At 37.1% G+C, this 19,692-nt stretch overlaps 1 protein-coding gene across 1 annotated transcript in view; it reads left to right on the plus strand.

Annotated features, from left to right (window-relative positions):
* The window catches only part of LOC136883333 (structural maintenance of chromosomes protein 1A), a 224,974-nt gene that overhangs the window by 102,275 nt on the left and 103,007 nt on the right, over positions 1 to 19,692 (plus strand). Inside the window, exon 10 of the mRNA XM_067155569.2 lies at positions 8,082 to 8,293. Coding sequence (XP_067011670.2) covers positions 8,082 to 8,293 — 212 coding nt within the window. The remainder of the gene's footprint in view (positions 1 to 8,081; positions 8,294 to 19,692) is intronic.

The following is a 19,692-nucleotide window of genomic DNA, read 5'->3' on the forward strand; positions in this document are numbered from 1 at the left end:
TGTAGCTATCAGCTTGCGTTCAGAAGATAGGGTTTGAACCCCACTGTTGGCAAACCTGAGGATGGTTTTCTGTGGTTTCCCATTTTCACATCAGGCAACTGCTGGAGCTGTACTTTAATTAAGGCCACGGTCACTTCCTTTGCACTCCTAGCCATTTCCTATCCCATCGTTGCCATAAGACCTATCTGTGTTGGTGTGACGTAAAGCAGAAAATCTAAACTTTCACATGAGCTTAATTAATTTTTGTGGCAAAAGAAACTTTCACTAGAAATTGCAGTGTTTTGAAATGGAAAGGTAATTATGTCAGTGCCATGGGGATTCGATGTACACTATGCGGCCAAAAGTGTCTGGGCACCCCACCATAAGACTTAACTGTGTCAGTGCAACGTGAAGAATTGTAAAAAGAAAAAAAACTATCACCGTCTTCAATGATAGTGTTACGCAGTTCTTTGACTTATAATCATACGCCCTTACACATGTTTGCTGGATTCATGTTGTGCATCAATGTAATTGGGTACTGACTTGAAACGTGACATCAGTGCTCCATATGAATGCATGTGAAAGTTGGTTGTGCAAGTAGAGGTGACAGAGTGCATGTAGAAAATGTTCTTAAACACTTCTTAATCCATTGGCATACTCATTTTCAAGCTGTTCACACACTCAGAATTATTACTGTACATATGTGAATACTCCACACTTTTTTTCAGGAATTTCGTGAAGAAAAACTGGGGTGCATGCATTATTTGAAATAAGACCGGGCGAGTTGGCTGTATGGTTAGAGGCGCGTGGCTGTGAGCTTGCATCCGGAAGATAGTGGGTTTGATTCCCACTGTCGGCAGCCCTGGTGATGGTTTTCCGTGGTTTCTCATTTTCACACCAGGCAAATGCTGGGGCTGTACCTTAATTAAAGCCACAGCCACATCCTTCCCACTCCTAGGCCTTTCCTATCCCATCGTCGACATAAGACCTATGTGTGTTGGTGCGACATAAAGCCACTAGCAAAAAAAAAAAAAAAAAATTAGTTTGGTACTGCTTCACCTCAAAATATGACCCCCTTATACTGTGTAAGTTGGGTAGGCAATCTGCTTGATCAGAATTGTCATGCAGTTTGCTTACAGTCCCCTGATGTTTGAATAGGCTAGTTTTGCCTACGAGTTGTGGGCCACACATACCAAGACTGGACAACACAATCACTCGACGGAACCAAGGACTTACAACTAAGTATTTATTTATTTTCCACCTAGTTGATACAATGATTGCCTAAGGCTATTTAATGGTTAAAAGTGGTACATGTTTCATATATTATCAACATCTTCAGCCACATAACACTGTTTAGATGAAAAATACATAAATTGACAAAGTAATGCTTTGGAGGAAGTGTCCTTAAAATTAACATAAGATTGACAATCTTATTGACTTCTGAAAAAGACATCATAAGCTTGCTAAGGATGATACAAGACAGAAGAGGAATTTAGAGCGCGTGCAGTTAGTGCTAAAGTGAGATGTCGGACTCTGATACACAATATCAGAGCTTACAAACAATTGAATTATACCACCTTCCCAATACTTCACAATCCTTATATTTAGGATACAAACATTATACAGATGTTAGAAATTGGGACATGTTTAGCTTAAACACTGTAAGCATCATCAGCCAGAAAAACATAACCCCAAAGTTAGGTCAGGGCCCTTAACCTGGTTTCATAAGGTAGAATTGTTCACTAAGGTCCCATAGTTCACATTAGTAAAATCTGAATCAACCATAAAAACTAGTCAATAAATTGCACTAAGTTTAATGATTATAAGTGAATGATTAGAATTGCTTATGTCGTATAAAAGGAGAATAATATGAAATATGTCGTCAAAATTATAATTTGACCATGTGTGAAGTAATCAAAGTCATTACAATCTTAATATAACTAGTTCATAGCTTCAGATTAAATGAAGTATAGATAAATAAATAAAATCGCTGGTTAAAATTTCATTCCAAATTGTCGAAAAACGAGAGTCAGATAAAAGGAATTCACAGAATACTTGGTTGAAAAATGAAAGTTTGTAGAGTTGAATTCCGCCTGAAAGGGCGTGAATATGTGGAAATTTGTCCAACCTTCTTCCAGGTGGTGAACTAAAGCCATAAACTGTCGTGCTTGAATTCCATATAGGGAGTTCAGCTAAGCCTAATTGTAGAATAAATCGCAATAATGTCGCGTGTTGAAGTCTGACATTGTAATGAGAAAGGATGTGTATCAGTAGCTGAAGAGTGAGAAATACTTGATTAAAAGCAAAAGCTTATGAATACTTACCCCTTATGTTAACAGAGACGTGACTATTCACCTTGTCTGCTCTAGAAGGTCTGGAGTCGTTAGCTTACTGCTTCGTGTATTGTAGGGGTGTGCTTGCAAGGGTAGAGTGCGAGTCGGGAGAGGAGGGATAGGCGTAACCTTGAGAGGAAGTAGCTACTATTTGCAGTAGGAGGGTTGTTTGCAAGTTTATAGTTGAAAATTTTCATGAAATTATTGACATGTATATCAAAATAAAGTGAGCAGATTGGGAACTTGTTCGATTATTGGACTAGTGCCTTCCAAGGTATCATTTAAATTATTATTGAAATGTTGATCTAAATAAATACAAGCGTTTTCAAACTCAGTCATTAAATTACTTTTGTTTACATATTTAACAATTTGAAGGTCTTGATCAATTGTAGTGAAGTTGTGTCCTATATCCCTCATGTGAACGCTCATGGCAGAGTATTTTCTATGTTTTGATGCATTGTAAAGCTCTATGTATCTAGTTCTGAAACTTCGACCAGTTTGTCCCACACAAGAAAATTTACATTGGGCGCACTTAAGCCTATAGCTTCCAGAATTCGAAAACTTATCCTGAGTTGTGTTCTACGGTGTTGGAATTGACAAATAAGTTTCAATTAGTGTTATGAGTTTGGTATGCGATTTTGATGTCATGCTTCCTTAACGGGTTGGTAATGTGATAAATAGCTGGGTTAATAAAGTTAAAGGTGGCAAAATTTGTTTTTCTAGACTTGTCCGGAACTAATTTTGTAGCGGTTTGTAATTTAATTTAACCAATAATCTTATTAACCCTCAGGTTTGAAGCCGTTAAGTTTAGCTAATTCTTTAATATATTTGAATTCTTTGTTTCGATTAACAGCAGAGAGTGGGACATTTAATGACCGATAAATTAAACTGTAAAAGGTAGCTTGTTTGTGTGACTGAGGGTGCAAAGAATCGTTTTTTATTGTCACGGGAGCGACAGAAGGTTTCCTGTAAATTTGAATAATGAAATTATCATTATCTCTGGTTAAATTTAAATTCAAGAACTTCAAAGAATTGTTTATTTCGTCCTCCTTGGTGAACTTGATATTACTATCAAGGTCATTGAGGAACCTTAATACGTTATCGCTGTTGTTCAGATGTTTGTCAATAATGGTGAACGTATCGTCAACAAATCTCACCCATAATTTTAGACCTTTGATTTTGTTGATTATCCTGTTAGTTTCTAGATTATCCATGAAAATGTTAACGAGAATTCCAGAAATCGGGTCTCCCATTGCTAGTCCCTCCTGATGGTAGATTTTGTAATTATTATGTGGACGAATCTCAATCATTTGTTTAAGTCATCTATTTCCCATTTGCTTAAAATATTTTGTTTCAAAAGATTGATTTTTAGGATATTGATAGTTTTATTCACGGGTATACTCAAATACATAATGCTTAAAGTAAATACAAAATTTTAATATTCCACCTTCTCAATACTAAAAAATCATTTGATGTTTTTAAAAAACATTACAATGATATTAAAAGGTACTAGTTTCGGTCCACTGTGGACCATCATCAGCCTAGCCAAATTACAACAGTAAAGGACATAGTGATAAAAATAGTGTAGAGAAATGAGAGAGGATCTAGAAGGATGGGATGGTGGTGGAATGACAGATAAAAGTGAAAAACCGTATTTGCGAATAATGATAAAAGTAACAGAAGTGTTCACAATGACAAGTAAAATCTTGTGAAGTCACGTAAAAACTCTTGATGAGATAGTCTTTGGTTAGCAGTTACTCCTGTGTTGCACGATTGACATATATAACTACGTATATGCTTCTAGAAAGTTGTAGATGTAAGTTCCACTTTTGCATAGAGGGAAGAATTGTCCGATGAGACCAGCACAAGATTAAAAAGTTGAACCTGTTCTATGGTGGAATGAAAGGCTTTCTGTGTTAAACAGAAGTAGTCTCAGTTCAGTCGGGACCCCAATGAACCTGGGGAAAGAAGATAGTATTAACGCGGGTAATCGGATAGAGAACAAGCGAGGCACCGGAAAATATAAACGATGACTCACCTTGCGCTGCGTGGAACAAACTTGCTGTATTGAATGCAACTTACGGAGTGAGCGTAGCGCGGATTAGATCAGCAGGAAAGGGGTAGGTGAATACGGAGGGGAGGAATGACGTAAGGGATCTAATCCGCAAGTAAATACAGTATTTATATCGAAAACTTTATTTACTGTACCACAGTACAATAAGTCATAAAATTATGAAGCAACTCATCGCATTATAATCTTCATTATTACAGACTATCCACTTCATGTCCGCATCTATATGACAATCTAAGGATCAAAGAATTGTTTAACCACCTAATCGATATCTTTATTTTTTACATGTTTCATTTGCTTTGCAGACATCAGCCACATTCACTTATGCTTAGGTACAAAAAAAGGATGAAAGTATACACAATATATTGTTCTCATAACAGCTTTGATCTCTTCTCATGAAAATCTTATAACTTTGTCTAATGAGGAAAGGACAATGGTGGTGGTGGTGGTGGTGGTGGTGGTGGTGGTATGAGGATGGTTTGGAGGGGGGAGGAATCCTTAAAATGTGCACTGAAGAATTTATCCTTGTCTAAAATACTACTCAAACTTTTGTTCAGCTTCCAATTTAAAAAATAAAAAGGTAAAAAGACTCTGTTGTGCTTCTGCTCAAAAGCGTGTTTGAAAAAAAATGCTCTTGCAAAAAAATACCACACATCACTTGTGACCATGTTACAATCTTCAGAAGAAATGTAGGAACACGTGAAGCAATCCTGACTTTACGTCTGATCTTAGAGGATCGAATCAAGAAGGACAAGCCCACGTACATGGCATTCGTAGATCTAGAAAAGGCATTTGATAATGTTGATTGGACCAAGCTATTTATGATTCTGAAGATGATAGGGATCAGATACCGAGAACGAAGAATTATCTACAATCTGTATAAAAATCAGTCTGCAGTGATAAGAATCGAGGGCTTTGAAAAAGAAGCAGCAATCCAGAAAGGAGTGAGGCAAGGCTGCAGTTTGTTCCCTCTCCTTTTCAGTGTTTACATAGAACAGGCAGTAAAGGAAATCAAAGAGAAATTTGGAAAGGGAATCACAGTCCAAGGAGAGGAAATCAAAACCTTGAGATTTGCCGATGATATTGTTATTTTATCTGAGACTGCAGAAGATCTCGAGAAGTTGCTGAATGGTATGGATGAAGTCTTGGGTAAGGAGTACAAGATGAAAATAAATAAGTCCAAAACAAAAGTAATGGCGTGCAGTCGAACAAAGGCAATTGATGTAGGAAATATTAGATTAGGAAATGAAGTCTTAAGGGAAGTAGATGAATATTGTTACTTGGGTAGTAAAATAACTAACGATGGCAGAAGTAAAGAGGACATAAAATGCAGACTAGCACAAGCAAGGAAGAGCTTTCTTAAGAAAAGAAATTTGCTCACTTCAAACATTGATATCGGAATTAGAAAGATGTTTTTGAAGACTTTCGTGTGGAGCGTGGCATTGTATGGAAGTGAAACATGGACGATAACTAGCTCAGAAAGAAAGAGAATAGAAGCTTTTGAAATGTGGTGTTACAGAAGAATGCTGAAGGTGAGATGGATAGATCGAATCACGAATGAAGAGATACTGAATCGAATTGGTGAGAGGAGATCGATTTGGCTAAATTTGACGAGAAGAAGAAGATAGAATGATAGGACACATCTTAAGACACCCAGGACTTGTTCAGTTGGTTTTTGAAGGAAGTGTAGGTGGTAAGAACGGTAGGGGTAGACCAAGGTATGAATATGACAAGCAGATTAGAGCAGATGTAGGATGCAATAGTTACGTAGAAATGAAAAGGTTAGCACAGGATAGGGTGGCATGGAGAGTTGCATCAAACCAGTCTATGGACTGATGACTCAAACAACAACAAGGTGGATTCCTCGTCAGATTTAAAATGCTCTTGCAACTCAATGTTAGGATGTGCTTTGAAGTTTATTTGACAGTTGTCCATGAAATAGGCAATTGGATAGTTTGTAACACGATCTGCAACTGATAGAGAAATAGGAAAGACTTAAAAACAAAACATTTTCTTCTAAAGCATTGGCATTTAGAATTATGTCCTGATGAAGGTATCGATTAGGTGGTTAAACAGTTCTTTGATTCTTGTAGTCTTCGTTCGTATTGTGACGTTACACCTGCCATTTTATTCACTAGACCTTGCCAGGGTCGCAAGAAGAACGAGGCCAGCCTTCTCTGTCATCGCTCTGTCCTCTCACTTGAGCCCTCCTGGTGGCACGAGAAAACCTAGAAGGTAAACCCAGATCATTCCAAATCGAGAGAACTCTAAAAACTTCTTTCGGAAAGAATCTCAAAGAGCCAGCCTCCCTATTCAAGACAGGCCGTTTGAGTGAGAGCCCGTTTGCATGTGAAGGGAGTGTTTCATCTCTGGAGCCGAGTTTCTGTTCTGTCTGTCATCAAGGAGTTCAGTTTCTAGTGTCCAGCTGCTGAAAGAGAGCATTGCATCTGTGATGCAGCGTGGGAGGCTTTGAGACGAGAGATCAGATCAGCAAGGGACAGTGAATGAAGGCTGTTGTGAGTGGGATGGGTACCAATGGTCGTTGTGGTATACAGACAGTGTACCACATCCAGAATTGAGAGACTGTGCTCTAGTTTTGAACTATGTGGCTGTGTTAGTGTACAGCAAGTGTAATTGTGGAACTGTAATAGAAAGTGACAGTAGCTTGAGTGATTGTGTTAGTTTGTAAGTGACAGAGTTAGCAAGAGTAGAGAGAATGCAAACTGATGTACGTTTGTGTAGTGTATGAGAAATAGTACCGGTAAGTATTAAATTCTAGTCTTTGAATTAAACGCTACTAGTTGTGGGTTTTATTTCCTATCAGATGTCATGTTACGGTATAGTCTGGTCTACACGACCAATTTGCGATAGTAAATGCAAATTTTTCTGTACAAACTAAGAACAAATTTGTGGAAATTCATAATCTTTTCTTCATAACTAGCTGGAAGATGTTTGCACAATGCTAGTTTGGCTGCAAAAACTGAAGTTGTTTTGTTTCAAAAACACGCATGAGCTATCCATGCCTAGCTTTACAACCTGTAATTTTTAACTCTCATGCTATGGCTATTGGTATGGCTTTAAAAAAAAAAAAAAAATACACAAATCACTTTTGACCATACATTCAGACTGTCCCTCTTCAGTCACAAATTTGCATATTCTGTTTTCACATTCTTTGCTTTTTGTTCGCAAAATGTTCCATGGTTACCGTTTGTCATTTCAACACAAGTTTTATTTTTCCTCCAGTTACGTACCACAACTCTCTTCTGCGTTGTACCCTCTTGCCACAGCTTTATTACTAATTTGCTCTGTTTGCTCTGCCTCTTCATTAGAGTGGAGCTAACTAATGCCACACGAATGCAATATATTCACAACACGCTTATCATTTGTGGTGCGAACGGAGTTGCGGATAGAGTGGGCGGGAAAAATACTAACTTCCAGATTTCTGTGTGTCAGGAACTTTGTACCAACCTTGACTCAAATAATAACCGCACCGCAGTTTTTTGCTGCTAGATTTTGAAAAAGTAATATGCTTGGAGTATTCATAGATATACAGTATTAGTGTAGATTAAGTAATCACAGTAGAGCAAATTTTTAGGCTCTAATTTGTTGGTTGGTAGTTTTGTATGGATAGATAGACTATATATTTCATATTCTGTAGTTGGAACATTTTAGAAACAGTGTTGATACTATTTTTGCAGTTTGACCGTATGATCAACATGTGTCAGCCTGTTCACAAGCGTTACAATGTTGCTATCACCAAAGTCCTGGGGAAGTACATGGAAGCCATTGTTGTGGACACCGAGAAGACAGCTAGGCAGTGCATTCAGTATCTCAAGGAGCAGATGTTGGAACCTGAAACATTCCTGCCATTGGACTATATTCAGGCAAAGCCTCTGAAAGAGAGATTGCGGTAAGTCTCATGCATTGATGTGTTGTTTTGTTTGATAATTCTCATTAGATGCTCAACCTGAGCTTTCTCAATAGCAGGAAAATTGGATACATTTGTTCAGAAATTTGATCAAGTGATTGTCACATTTATATACTTTTGTAATCCCCATTGGAATGCTCTTATGTCATGGAAACCATATTTTAAATAAGAAATAGACAATGTATACTCCACGCAGCTTTACTTCTACCTTGACGTTTTGGCCGATGTTGGCTCTGTCTGGTGGTTATGTCCTGCAACATAGACATCCAACCAATCCCAAGCTGCCATTCACATCAACTTATATCAGCAGAATGCGATCTCAAAACCTAGTTGCCAACTCTAATATTTACATTCACCTTGTGGTTGACCTATCTCGCTGAGCGTGTATGGTATTTGGTATAGTTAGTGATCTTTTGCATTTTTCTTCGGTACTGAGTGTTTTTCATATTAGTCTTTATCTCTCTAGTATACAGTAGCACAGTATAGCGTAGTTTACAATTTAGCATAGCGTAAGTTAGCACACTACAGGTTTAGTAGTTCATTGTATAAAAATAGCTATAGTTTTATTTACGTCCATGTATTGGTTAGTGAACTTGGTTTGTGTTACCTCTACAACAGTGGTAACACCAAAACAAGGCACAAACACAGTTAAAAGGGGAAGGTAAGAGCACAATATCAGAGATCACTACACACTCGGAAAAACATTAGCTGGCATTACGCGAATTTCCAACAAAAACATGTACGTAAATATCAGTAGGGCCAACTAGTGAACAACAAACCAGGAAGATGAAAAGGCTGGGAACCTACCAAAGGCATGGGCATTGCTTAGATAGCGGATTCCGAAAATAAATCGCCGTGATCCTTGGGATTTGAAAAATATCATTTACAAAATAATTTTACAAATACATTCCAAATACAATTCCAAGTTACGAGCTATAAGTTCAGTGATATACATAGCTTATTTCGTAGCAGTATAAATTCAGATTTCAAATCAACTATACATATAGTTACCAATGCAGTTGTACAGTGCAATTTACAGTGATGTGAAAAAGGTTATCCAAAACCTAGCGTACCTAAAGTGATACAGAACTACGAGAGGCAAACCCCAAGGGAAATAATATGAAACTACATTCTACATATTTTAGTGAAACAAGAAATGGGAATGCCTCGGAATCGAGCAGGTAAGCCCAGCCGAAAAACTAAGGCGTCATAAGTAACTAATTTGGTGAATCTAGGCGAGGTTAGGGCAGACTCCTGTATGAAAAGCAAATCTGAACATTACGGAAATTTTAGCAGAAACGGAATTCAAGAGTGCTTACCTGAGGAGAGTGCCATCCCGGAAACCGGGAGACGTCAACTAGATAGGATTCTCGCAGACAGATATACCAAGAACGACAGAATTCAGGATACAGAATTAATTTGAACACTGCCATGCTCACTATATATAGGAATTTCCGGCCTTGGAGGCAGCTAATCAGCGTGCACGAGTTCCCTATCGCCACCTAGACTCACCAATCACAACCTTACTTTCGATCGCGAACTTTGACTAACATTCTAGATTACGCCTGATCGCGAATGTCGTATTTCCAGAAGAGTCAGAAATATTTTCTAGAATACATTGCCCACAAAACAACACACCCTGTTCCATAATTCATGTGACTTTCTGGATCCTTCCAGGAAATATAGAACAGAATTCTACTATTTACAAATGCACGTCACCAATCTTACACAGTACAGGTTAGGTCATTACGTTATCTTATGCTCTACAAATAACAGTACAGGTTAGGTCAATATAAATAAAACATCATATTGTACTTCACAAATAAAGTCTAAAAAACAAAAAAAACACTTTCCACTTGCACTACATAGTTCACTTGTGACAGTTCGTGTGCGTTTAGCACATCTCAGTGTAGTTTGGGAAAGACAAGTGGCAAGAAGGTGACTTGGAGATTAGTGGATTGTTCTCTTTGTAGGCCATAACCTCCTTTCTTTGCCAGCCATTTGTGGTGAGTGATGTTACTTCCTCATTCTCTTTTATTCTTAATAATGCATTCTTTTATTTGTGTCGGATATTGTTAGTAAGTGAATTTGTTTTCAATCCCTATACATTAGCTTTTCTGAATACCATATTACATTTAATGAGGGCTTTTACTGCGATCGTATTGCATCAGCTGTTCCCACAGCAGTAGCGTGCCGGCAACAGAAGTAAGGTGATGTCCATTTGTATTGCGAAACGACGATTTAGAAGTAAAGCCATGCAGAGTATAGCATCGTACATGTTGATATCTTTGTTATTATCGATGAACAGGAGATGAAACCTGATGGATTATTAGAATATTTAAATACCTACTTTGGATAAACATGTTCATTTTGTAATGGAGTCTGAGAATAATGGGACTTGAAGTTATTTGGATGTAACAGTTACCAGAAATAAAGGTCATTTTGATTTTCAAGTGTTCAGAAAGCCTACTGAAACAGATACTTTTATTAGAAATGACTCAAATCGTCCAGGGGCCTGTTCCACGAACGAACTTTGCAACTTTTCAACTTTGCACTTTTCACTTTTCAATTCTTGCAAAGTGCAAAGTCTTTCTGTTCCACCATGAACTAGGTTGTACTTTTCAATTTCTTCGCAAAGTGAAAAGTCTTTGTGAATGAGTGATCCGATCGAGTTTATTCCATGAGCAAACTTTATAGGCCTAACACTCTGATTTTAATGCTTTACTTTTCGCGGCGAACTTGGCGGTATAATTGTCGTGCCATTAAAGTTTTTATCATGGGAAAGAAAGGTTATTACAAGAAGCTGGCTGTGCTGGAAGTTGTCACGGAGAAACGTGACATACTTTTTTGACAACTTTAAACATAACCTCTCAAGTGATGACACACATCAATGTCAACGAGAGTACCGTCAACACATCCACACACAGAAGGAAATTCACCCTTCATTAGAAATCCCGTCGCTATATTATGTGGATTATCAGGCCAACGTACTGTTAGGAAATATTACATTTACTATAACATCTCCGACTTTGGTAACAGTTCGCAAATAATTAATTTTGATGTCCCATGCATTGCTGCTACACCGTGCAGCTGGGCACCATTTACTAACCAATTTAAGCATATACGAATTTGTTCTTTTTCGGAAAGGAATTGACTTCTTTTTGTTGCACGTTTCAATAAATGACCGATCATTTCAATATAATATAGTTAGCCTGTGTTGGGTTAATACGAAATCACTCGCGTTATTACGTCGAAGTGAGGTTATGAAAATTAATCATTTTTTTGTACGTTCTATTATTGGATTCATCACTGTTCCTCACTTGATGCTAACAAAAGCTCACGTCGTAACGTGTTTATATCACTAAACCAAATTCTCCGCCGAGAAACTAATGTAGATACTTGTTTATTTAACATATGAAAAGGGAATCATCTCTTTGCAAGATTTATGAAAACTTTTCACTTTATTTCTTTGCACTTTGCATTTCTGTACCAATGGTGGAACATAACAGGCTTGTAAAGTGAAAAGATTCCTAACTTTTCACTTTTCACTTTGCAAGCTAAATCTGAAAAGTGATGGCGGAACAAAATCTGAACTGAAAAGTGCAAAGGCAAAGTGAAAAGTTGCAAAGTTCGTTCGTGGAATAGGCCCCAGGTCAACATAAAAAGGCAACATTTTACAATTTAATAGAGCTATGAATATGCCAATGTCTAAAAAGAATGATGACAAATAAATAAATAGATAAACAAACAAATAAAATAAATAAACAAATAAATAAATATATGGATACTCCAGAAAATTTATTAATAGGGTGATAAATAAAGTGGAAAATTAACCTAAGACAACTTTATTTAAAGATCGAATGGAGAAAAAGAAATTTGACTTTTAGAAAAAAAGCATTCTTATCAACTGACTAAAATTTTCAAGCAAAGGAACATTAATATGTCCTATAGAACTATTAATAATACTACTAAGATAATTTTTAATTCAAATGACATTGAGAATAAAAGTATGTATAATAGCCTAAGTCTGGTATTTACAAATTGACATGCCAAACATGTAAGCAACAATACACTGGAAAATCAAGAAGAAGTGGTTATAAGATTGAAGGAACATGTTAATGCTGTTAAACGTAAGAACACATGGTAGAAAATAATCATAACTTGACAGACAGTAATATTGATCATCATCATCATCATCATCATCATCATCATCATCTTCCTTCCAAGTATTGGGCCATGTGTCCCGTTATGGTCTTGCATTTTTCTTTTTGCAAGACTTGGAAGCAATCAAATGTCCTTCCGACGGGTTGCTAGCCTGAAGGAAGTAAGACCATTGGTGGGGCTACCACCTCTCAGCTAATAGACTAGCTGGAATTCATACATTTGGCCCAAAAAGGTAAATTCATCAACATTTTGGTAATTTAGAAATTTATCTTGTACAGACAAGTAATTTCAATTTGAGTTTAAAAGAAAAAAATCACAGATGAAAATCCATTATATAAACTATCATATACAGTCAAAACTGGTTAGGACGTTTTTTGGGGGACCGAGGAAAAAAAGCCATAAAGAGGAAACGTGCTTAAAAAAAGAAAAAAATACGCTAATGAATAAAGAAATAATACATTTTAAGAACACCAACATAGTAAAACGTCAAGGAAAAACTTTCTTAGAAATGCAAACTATACGTCCGTATTTGCATAAAAAATTTCAAGTGTACAAAAATTGTCAAGAATTTGATTCAGAATAAAGCAACACATGTTTAAAAATACTCAGAGTAACCTACATATCATCACTTGCATGTAAGAAATATATATACAACAGTATCAAGTTTGGTAATGCAATCCATTACATTGTCATCCACGACAGAACTTGACGCATAACGCCACACCATGTCCATAGCTTCTACTGCTGCTGAATGCGTTGGTATTGCTGTGCAGATCTCATCGGTTTCATTTTCATCCTCGGGTTCTAGCTTGTTACTGTCTTTGTCAGTCGTCAGCTGTTCATGAATTTCGGCTACTGTCTGCACTTCGCAGGTTGCAACATCGTCATCACATTCAACATAAGCAGCAAAATTCACGTTTTCATCTGTTCCAAGCTGGTCACATGCTTTATTCAGATCATCAAGGCTTTCCGTTATTTCCATTGAAACGTCATCAGTTGCTGAACAAACAAAGCTCCCTTTGCAGAAACAGTTTTGAACTGTGGTTTCGTTTACTGATGTCCAAGCAGATTTTAAGAAATGCATAGCATCCAGAATTGTAATTTTACATGAAACTGTTTCCAGGAATGCCAATCTCTTCTGCACGAGAAACTTTCTATATTTCTGCTTCACACACCGGATGATGCCGTGGTTCAGCAGTTGGAGATGGCTTGTACAATTCGTGGGAAGAAACACTGCACGTACTATTCTCACATAAGATGTGTCAACTGGGTGCGCAACACAGCGGTCAATGAACAACACGATTTTCCTCTGCCGCACTCCCATTCTGGCAACAAGTGATCGCAAGAAGTTCTCAAAAATCGATGATGTCATCCAAGCATTGATATTTACCGTGTACTGGCATGGAAAGGTACGCACATTCTTAAAACTGCGCAGATTCTTCCACGTCCCTATTACAAGTGGCATCAATTTCTCCTTACCGCTCTGGAAAAATAGCCCAGCTTCATTTGCATTAAAAACATCATAAGGGCTATAGTCTTTTGGGCAGTGTCGTATCTCTCAAGTCTGAACAGTATCAATATTGACACTGGCGGCCAACCCGTGGACGGATTTATATAAAAGTTTATTCCTTTTTTTAAAACCTTAAAGCCATCCAGTAGACGCCTTGAAGTTTTCGAATCCCATTTTGTCAGTTAAATGTGATGCCTTGGCCTGAATCAATGTTCTATCATTAGGAATATTAGAAGCCCGAGCTTGTTTAAACCAGTTCACCAGCACATCTTCTATAGCTAGAAACTGGCTTTTACGGACACATTTAATTTGACTGCTTCCTTCTGCCAGACAAGCATCCTCAGCCTTCTTGCGGTTGCTTACTATTGTATTTAAAGTTGTCGTAGGAATGTCCAATATCCGGGCAAAGTGAACACGTTTCATGTGTGGATTAGCATCCACTTTCTCGATAAACTTCAATTTTTCCTCATTGGTGAACTGTCTAGCTTTCTTCTTCTTCATAACTTAAAAGGTCCTGCAAACCACTAGTCCTATGTTTAAGTACAATAGGCCTAATTCATTTACTAACGTTAAGTTAAGCACTGCACATCAGCTTTATACGTACGTCAGTAGGCCTAATTTACATACGTTACACAGTTCGCTTACGAATGAAAATTAAGCACTGAGATTAAGAAACAATACTTAGGCGAGGTACTGTTGCGCCATCCTAACAACCACAGCAAAGACTGGCTTGGGACTGACACTACCTGTAGCCAAGGCAACTAGCTGTAGGCCGACACGCTAGCACGCTATGTTGTCCGGGTAGTCTGCGGCCGTGAAATTAAGTTCTCTGCCAAATCCTTCCCCACGCCAACTGTGGCTGGAGTGTTGTGCTTGCAACTTGGCCCGGAACGCTAATTTAAATTTCTTATGGTGGAGTTACGAACGTACTAAAGAGTGACATAAATGTGCTATCCAGGTTTCTTTAGCATGTATTTAATAGGACATGAACTGGGACTTAGGAATAATGACGTAATAACCAGGGAATCACACTAGAGAGGGACGTCCTAACCAGTTTCAGCTGTAATCATTCAAGAGAGAAAGAAAGAAAGAAAGGTGAAAAAGATAAGATTTAAAGATCTTGAGTATATTTAAGAAGTAATCTTATTTAACATCATCTTGACTTTTTTATATGATAGTAGTTTCCTGTTGTACCAATAATAACTGTTTATTCATTGATGCTATGAATTGTGATATAATAGTTCTTTAGAATTAGACTAAACAAATGAAAATTGTTACTTTGTTGTATTCATTGATGTAATTACACTGAAACCTCGTTAAGACATTTCTGCAGGGGACAAGCAAGAAGAACGTGTTGAGCAAGAAAATGTACTAATGGATACACAAATAAAAACTATCAAACTGGGATATGGAAACACTAGATACAATGTTTTCTGACATGAAGGCTTGTTACATCGGGTACAATGAAAAACTATAGGCCTATCTACCATTTCTAAAGATGAGAGAAAAAGTTAAAAGGTGTAAAAAACACGAGAGAACAAATATGAAATCCTTTTCTGCTGGGGATTATAAAATAACAAGTACTGGTACACTGAAAGGTTGATCCAAGTGTAATAGACTAGTATAACTTTGAAACCATTCTCTAACCCATGGGTAAATAATGGAAATGGAAATTGACTACTACTACTACTACTACTACTGCTACTGCTACTCCTACTACTACTACTACTACTACTACTACTACTACTACTACTACTACTACTACTACTACTACTACTACTACTACCACTACCACTACTACTACTACTACTACTACTACTACTACTACTACTACTACTACTACTACTACTACTGAGGTGTGGCTATGAAGTTGTTTACATCTATTAGTATTATTTACGTTGTTCTGTACGGACTGTATTTGGTATAAATTGTGACCGTATTATTTGCGAGGTCATGTCATGAAACATCTGCTGTATGTATATTAATATGAGTTTATTGAAGGTAAGAACGCCTAATTAATAGTATATAACTTAATATTACCTGTATATATGATATATAAATCCAGTGCAATATTGTATAACACACGGTAATAGTCCAGAATAACATACCTTGAGCTCTAGAGAGTTACAGAAAAATCCACTATATAAAATCTCTGTTTTAAGTTAGACTTTGACTATTAAAATAAGTTTGTATAATCACTGATGAAGAGAATTGCAAGAAATTAAATTCATATATCAAGTTCCGTATTGAATGTAGTATCTAAATTGAAGTATAAGACTCGCCTTTTCAGTACTACAGTTTAATTGACTACCTCTGCTAATAAATGATAAAATCATTCCTTACAGTACAGCAATGAGAAACCTTGACATAACTATGACAGAAACTCTAAATTGGACGGAACACACCAAAAATAAGTCTAAGTTTTTGCTTATCTTCGTCCATTGAAAAGAAACAAAAAAGATGTCTTACAATCAGACATGCAACAAAGACTATTGCAGACTTTATATTTTCCTATCCTCAACTACTGTGACGTAATCCTTGTTGACGCAACAAAGGAACAAACGATGAAACTGCAGTGAGCTTTCAACTTTTGCCTCAGATTCATTGTTAACTTGATCTGTGATGTGCATATAACTCTTTACTATCAAGAACTTCACTGGCTAAAACCTGACAAAAGATGTAAATATCACGTATTTGTATTAATACATTAACTTCTGCATAGCAACTCACCTCAGTACATTTCCTCTAAATTTCACTTTCTCTCCTAATTTCATTACTGTAATTCTTTCGCTGGATCTACTCTTGTAATTCCTCTTGACCATTCATCCAGACTTTGGTATTCCTTACCAGTCAATGTCAGGGACAGTGAGTGACTCATTAACTAAATTCAAGAGATCTTGTCGAGGTTACCTGCTGAAGGCTACTGACTGGCGTGTGCACTAGCTCTGAGAGAGAGAATGAGTGAGTGAGTGAGTGAGAGAGAGAGAGAGAGAGAGAGTGCGTGCAATATTATTTCATATTACTTAATGTACAGTATGTTATTTTAACTCTTTTACAAATGTGAGTGAAAGTGAATAATAAATATAATAATAATGTTATTTGCTTTTAGCCATAAGACCTATCTGTGTCGGTGCGACGTAAAACAATTAGCTAGTTATTTGCTTTAGTCCCACTAACTACTATTTTACGGTTTTCGGAGACGCCGAGGTGCTGGAATTTAGTCCCGCAGGAGTTCTTTTACGTGCCAGTAAATCTACCGACACGAGGCTGACGTATTTGAGCACCTTCAAATACCACTGGACTGAGCCAGGATCGAATCTACCTAGTTTGGGTCAGAAGGCTAGTGCCTTAACCGCCTGAGCCACTCAGCCCAGCGAGTGAAAGTGATAGCGTGTATGTTAGCATTATGTAATTCCACTAAGTGTAAGTGTATGAGAGGGCCGTGCGTCCTAACTTCGCCACTTGAAAGAAGACAGATAAGTAATTAAATGAGAATGTTTATGTTCTCAAAACCCGTACGATTTTTTTAAAAAGAATAATTAACAGAAAGTGCACTGACAATTTAAATCTTACCAGCATACTATTTTAAGTAGTTTTTAATGAGATTATACAAAAAATTCACAATTAAGTATTTTTTTTTCCACCTAGTTGATACAATGATTGCTTAAGGCAATTTTTAATGGTCAAAAGTGGTACATGTTTCGTATATTATCAACGTCTTCAGCCACATAACACTGTTTAGATGAAAAATATATAAAATTGACAAAGTAATGCTTTAGAGGAAGTGTCCTTAAAATTAACATAAGATTGACAAGATTAAAACAAACAAATAACTCAAGAGAAAATATATAAATTATTTCTACAATAGAAAGCAGTCGTCAAGGAAACACTTGTACAATATTCCATAGAGAAATTGTCCTAATAAATATTCTTTTCTTAATAATTCATGAAAAAAGATTATACAAGTCAGTGCAGGAATAAACATCACCTATTATGGTTAGATTTATCAACAACGATGTGTCACATTGTGAACTAGAGGCCTTCAGGTTGAACAAAGGTCGCTTGTTAGCCCGAGGTCCATCAGAGCTGTGGGAATTTGTTGGAATTTTTGTATTTTTATTGCTTACTTAAGAACTGCATTGACTAATTCTTCCATGGTGATTTTTTTAAAATTTTTATAAAACTTTGAGTAGTTTCAAGGAATGCATTCTTATGTGCATAAAAGTGATTTAAGTACCGTGTTTACTCATGTATTAGACACCCCTGGCTTTTCGAGACAAAGAAAATGAAAAAAAAAAATCTTGCTTACAAGACCCCCAACGTAATTCGTCAGAGAACAACAACAATACCTCTCTGAAGCGGGTACAAACAAGCCTTACTGCAGCTCTGATGACATCACACATATTTGTGAATAGTTTCGTCGATACGACCCACGCAGTGAAGAAAACATGCGTTAAAGTCATGCAGTTATTCTGTGTTTCGTAGTTAAGAAAAGTCTGCCTCTGTAGCGTAGGCCTACTGCTGCTCTGATGATCTCACACAAGTCGTTGAATAGTTTTGTGTCTGACCCGGGCATTGCAAGCACGCATCAGTCATGCTATGTCTCTGTGTTTTGTAGTTAAGAATGTCCGCCAGCGTAATGGTTAGCACAATTAGCTGTTGTTCTTGGGAGCCTGAGTTTGCTTCCCGGTAACGTACTGCTAGAAATGTACGAATGGCAGGAAGGTTGATATGCGGTAAAAATGGTACATATAACTCCCCTCCATTGGGGGTGTGTCTAAAGAGAGCTGCACCACCTCGGAATGAGGAAACGAGTTTAGTTTAGTAACATTCACATTTGTTGGCTATTAATATAGCAGGTGAGATCATTAACAAAGTTATGTAATAACTCGTTACTTGGACCAATATATGTATTTTTTGGAGAGAAGTAAGTTTAAAACATGATGAAACAACCCTATCATAATGATTGTTTTACTCGTCAACGTACCTAACAAATAATAATAACAACAATAATAATATTGATTTTACAACCCCTCTTTCAACGATTTTCGGATACGCTAAACAAAATATGTGTTATTAAAAAATGGAGACAATGAACATACAAAATTAAACATTATGATACTAAAACGCATTACTGCCACTCCTGTCGTTATCCATAAATGCAGCAAACTTTCCAGTTATTTATTTTGATTCTTTCCGTTGTAGAACTTCTGACACTATCCGGGCACTTGATAGCATACCTAACCTAAACAATGCAGCCTCTCTTATCTCACTTACAGCTGTTTAGGTAAATCCTAATGGGATAAATGTAGAGAACAAGCATGAAATATGTATGTATGTATGTATGTATGTATGTATGTATGTTTAGTCCTCAGCCCGAAGGCTGGTTGGATCCTCAACAGCTCCACCATCAGCTGGCATAGATGGCCTAGGCGTCACTGAAGAGGTGTACTAGGGAAATGAAAAGTGAGGTAGTTTCCCGTTGCTTTCCTCACCGAGCCAGAAGTTGCTTTTAAATATCAGTCTGCCAAGCCCACTGAAATGCATGCATCAACCGACCCTATGAGCAATATTTTCACACCATTCATAGCAGGGACTGGCTGCAGATGGAATGGAATTAATAGCATCACTCATAACTCAGTCACTCATTTTGTCAAAGCCAAGGATAAAGCTGAGACAGGTCAATGAAAGTAACAAAATTGCTCTA

This window comes from Anabrus simplex, chromosome 11 (genome assembly GCF_040414725.1).
Source record: "Anabrus simplex isolate iqAnaSimp1 chromosome 11, ASM4041472v1, whole genome shotgun sequence".
Classification (NCBI taxonomy): Eukaryota; Metazoa; Arthropoda; class Insecta; order Orthoptera; family Tettigoniidae; genus Anabrus; species Anabrus simplex.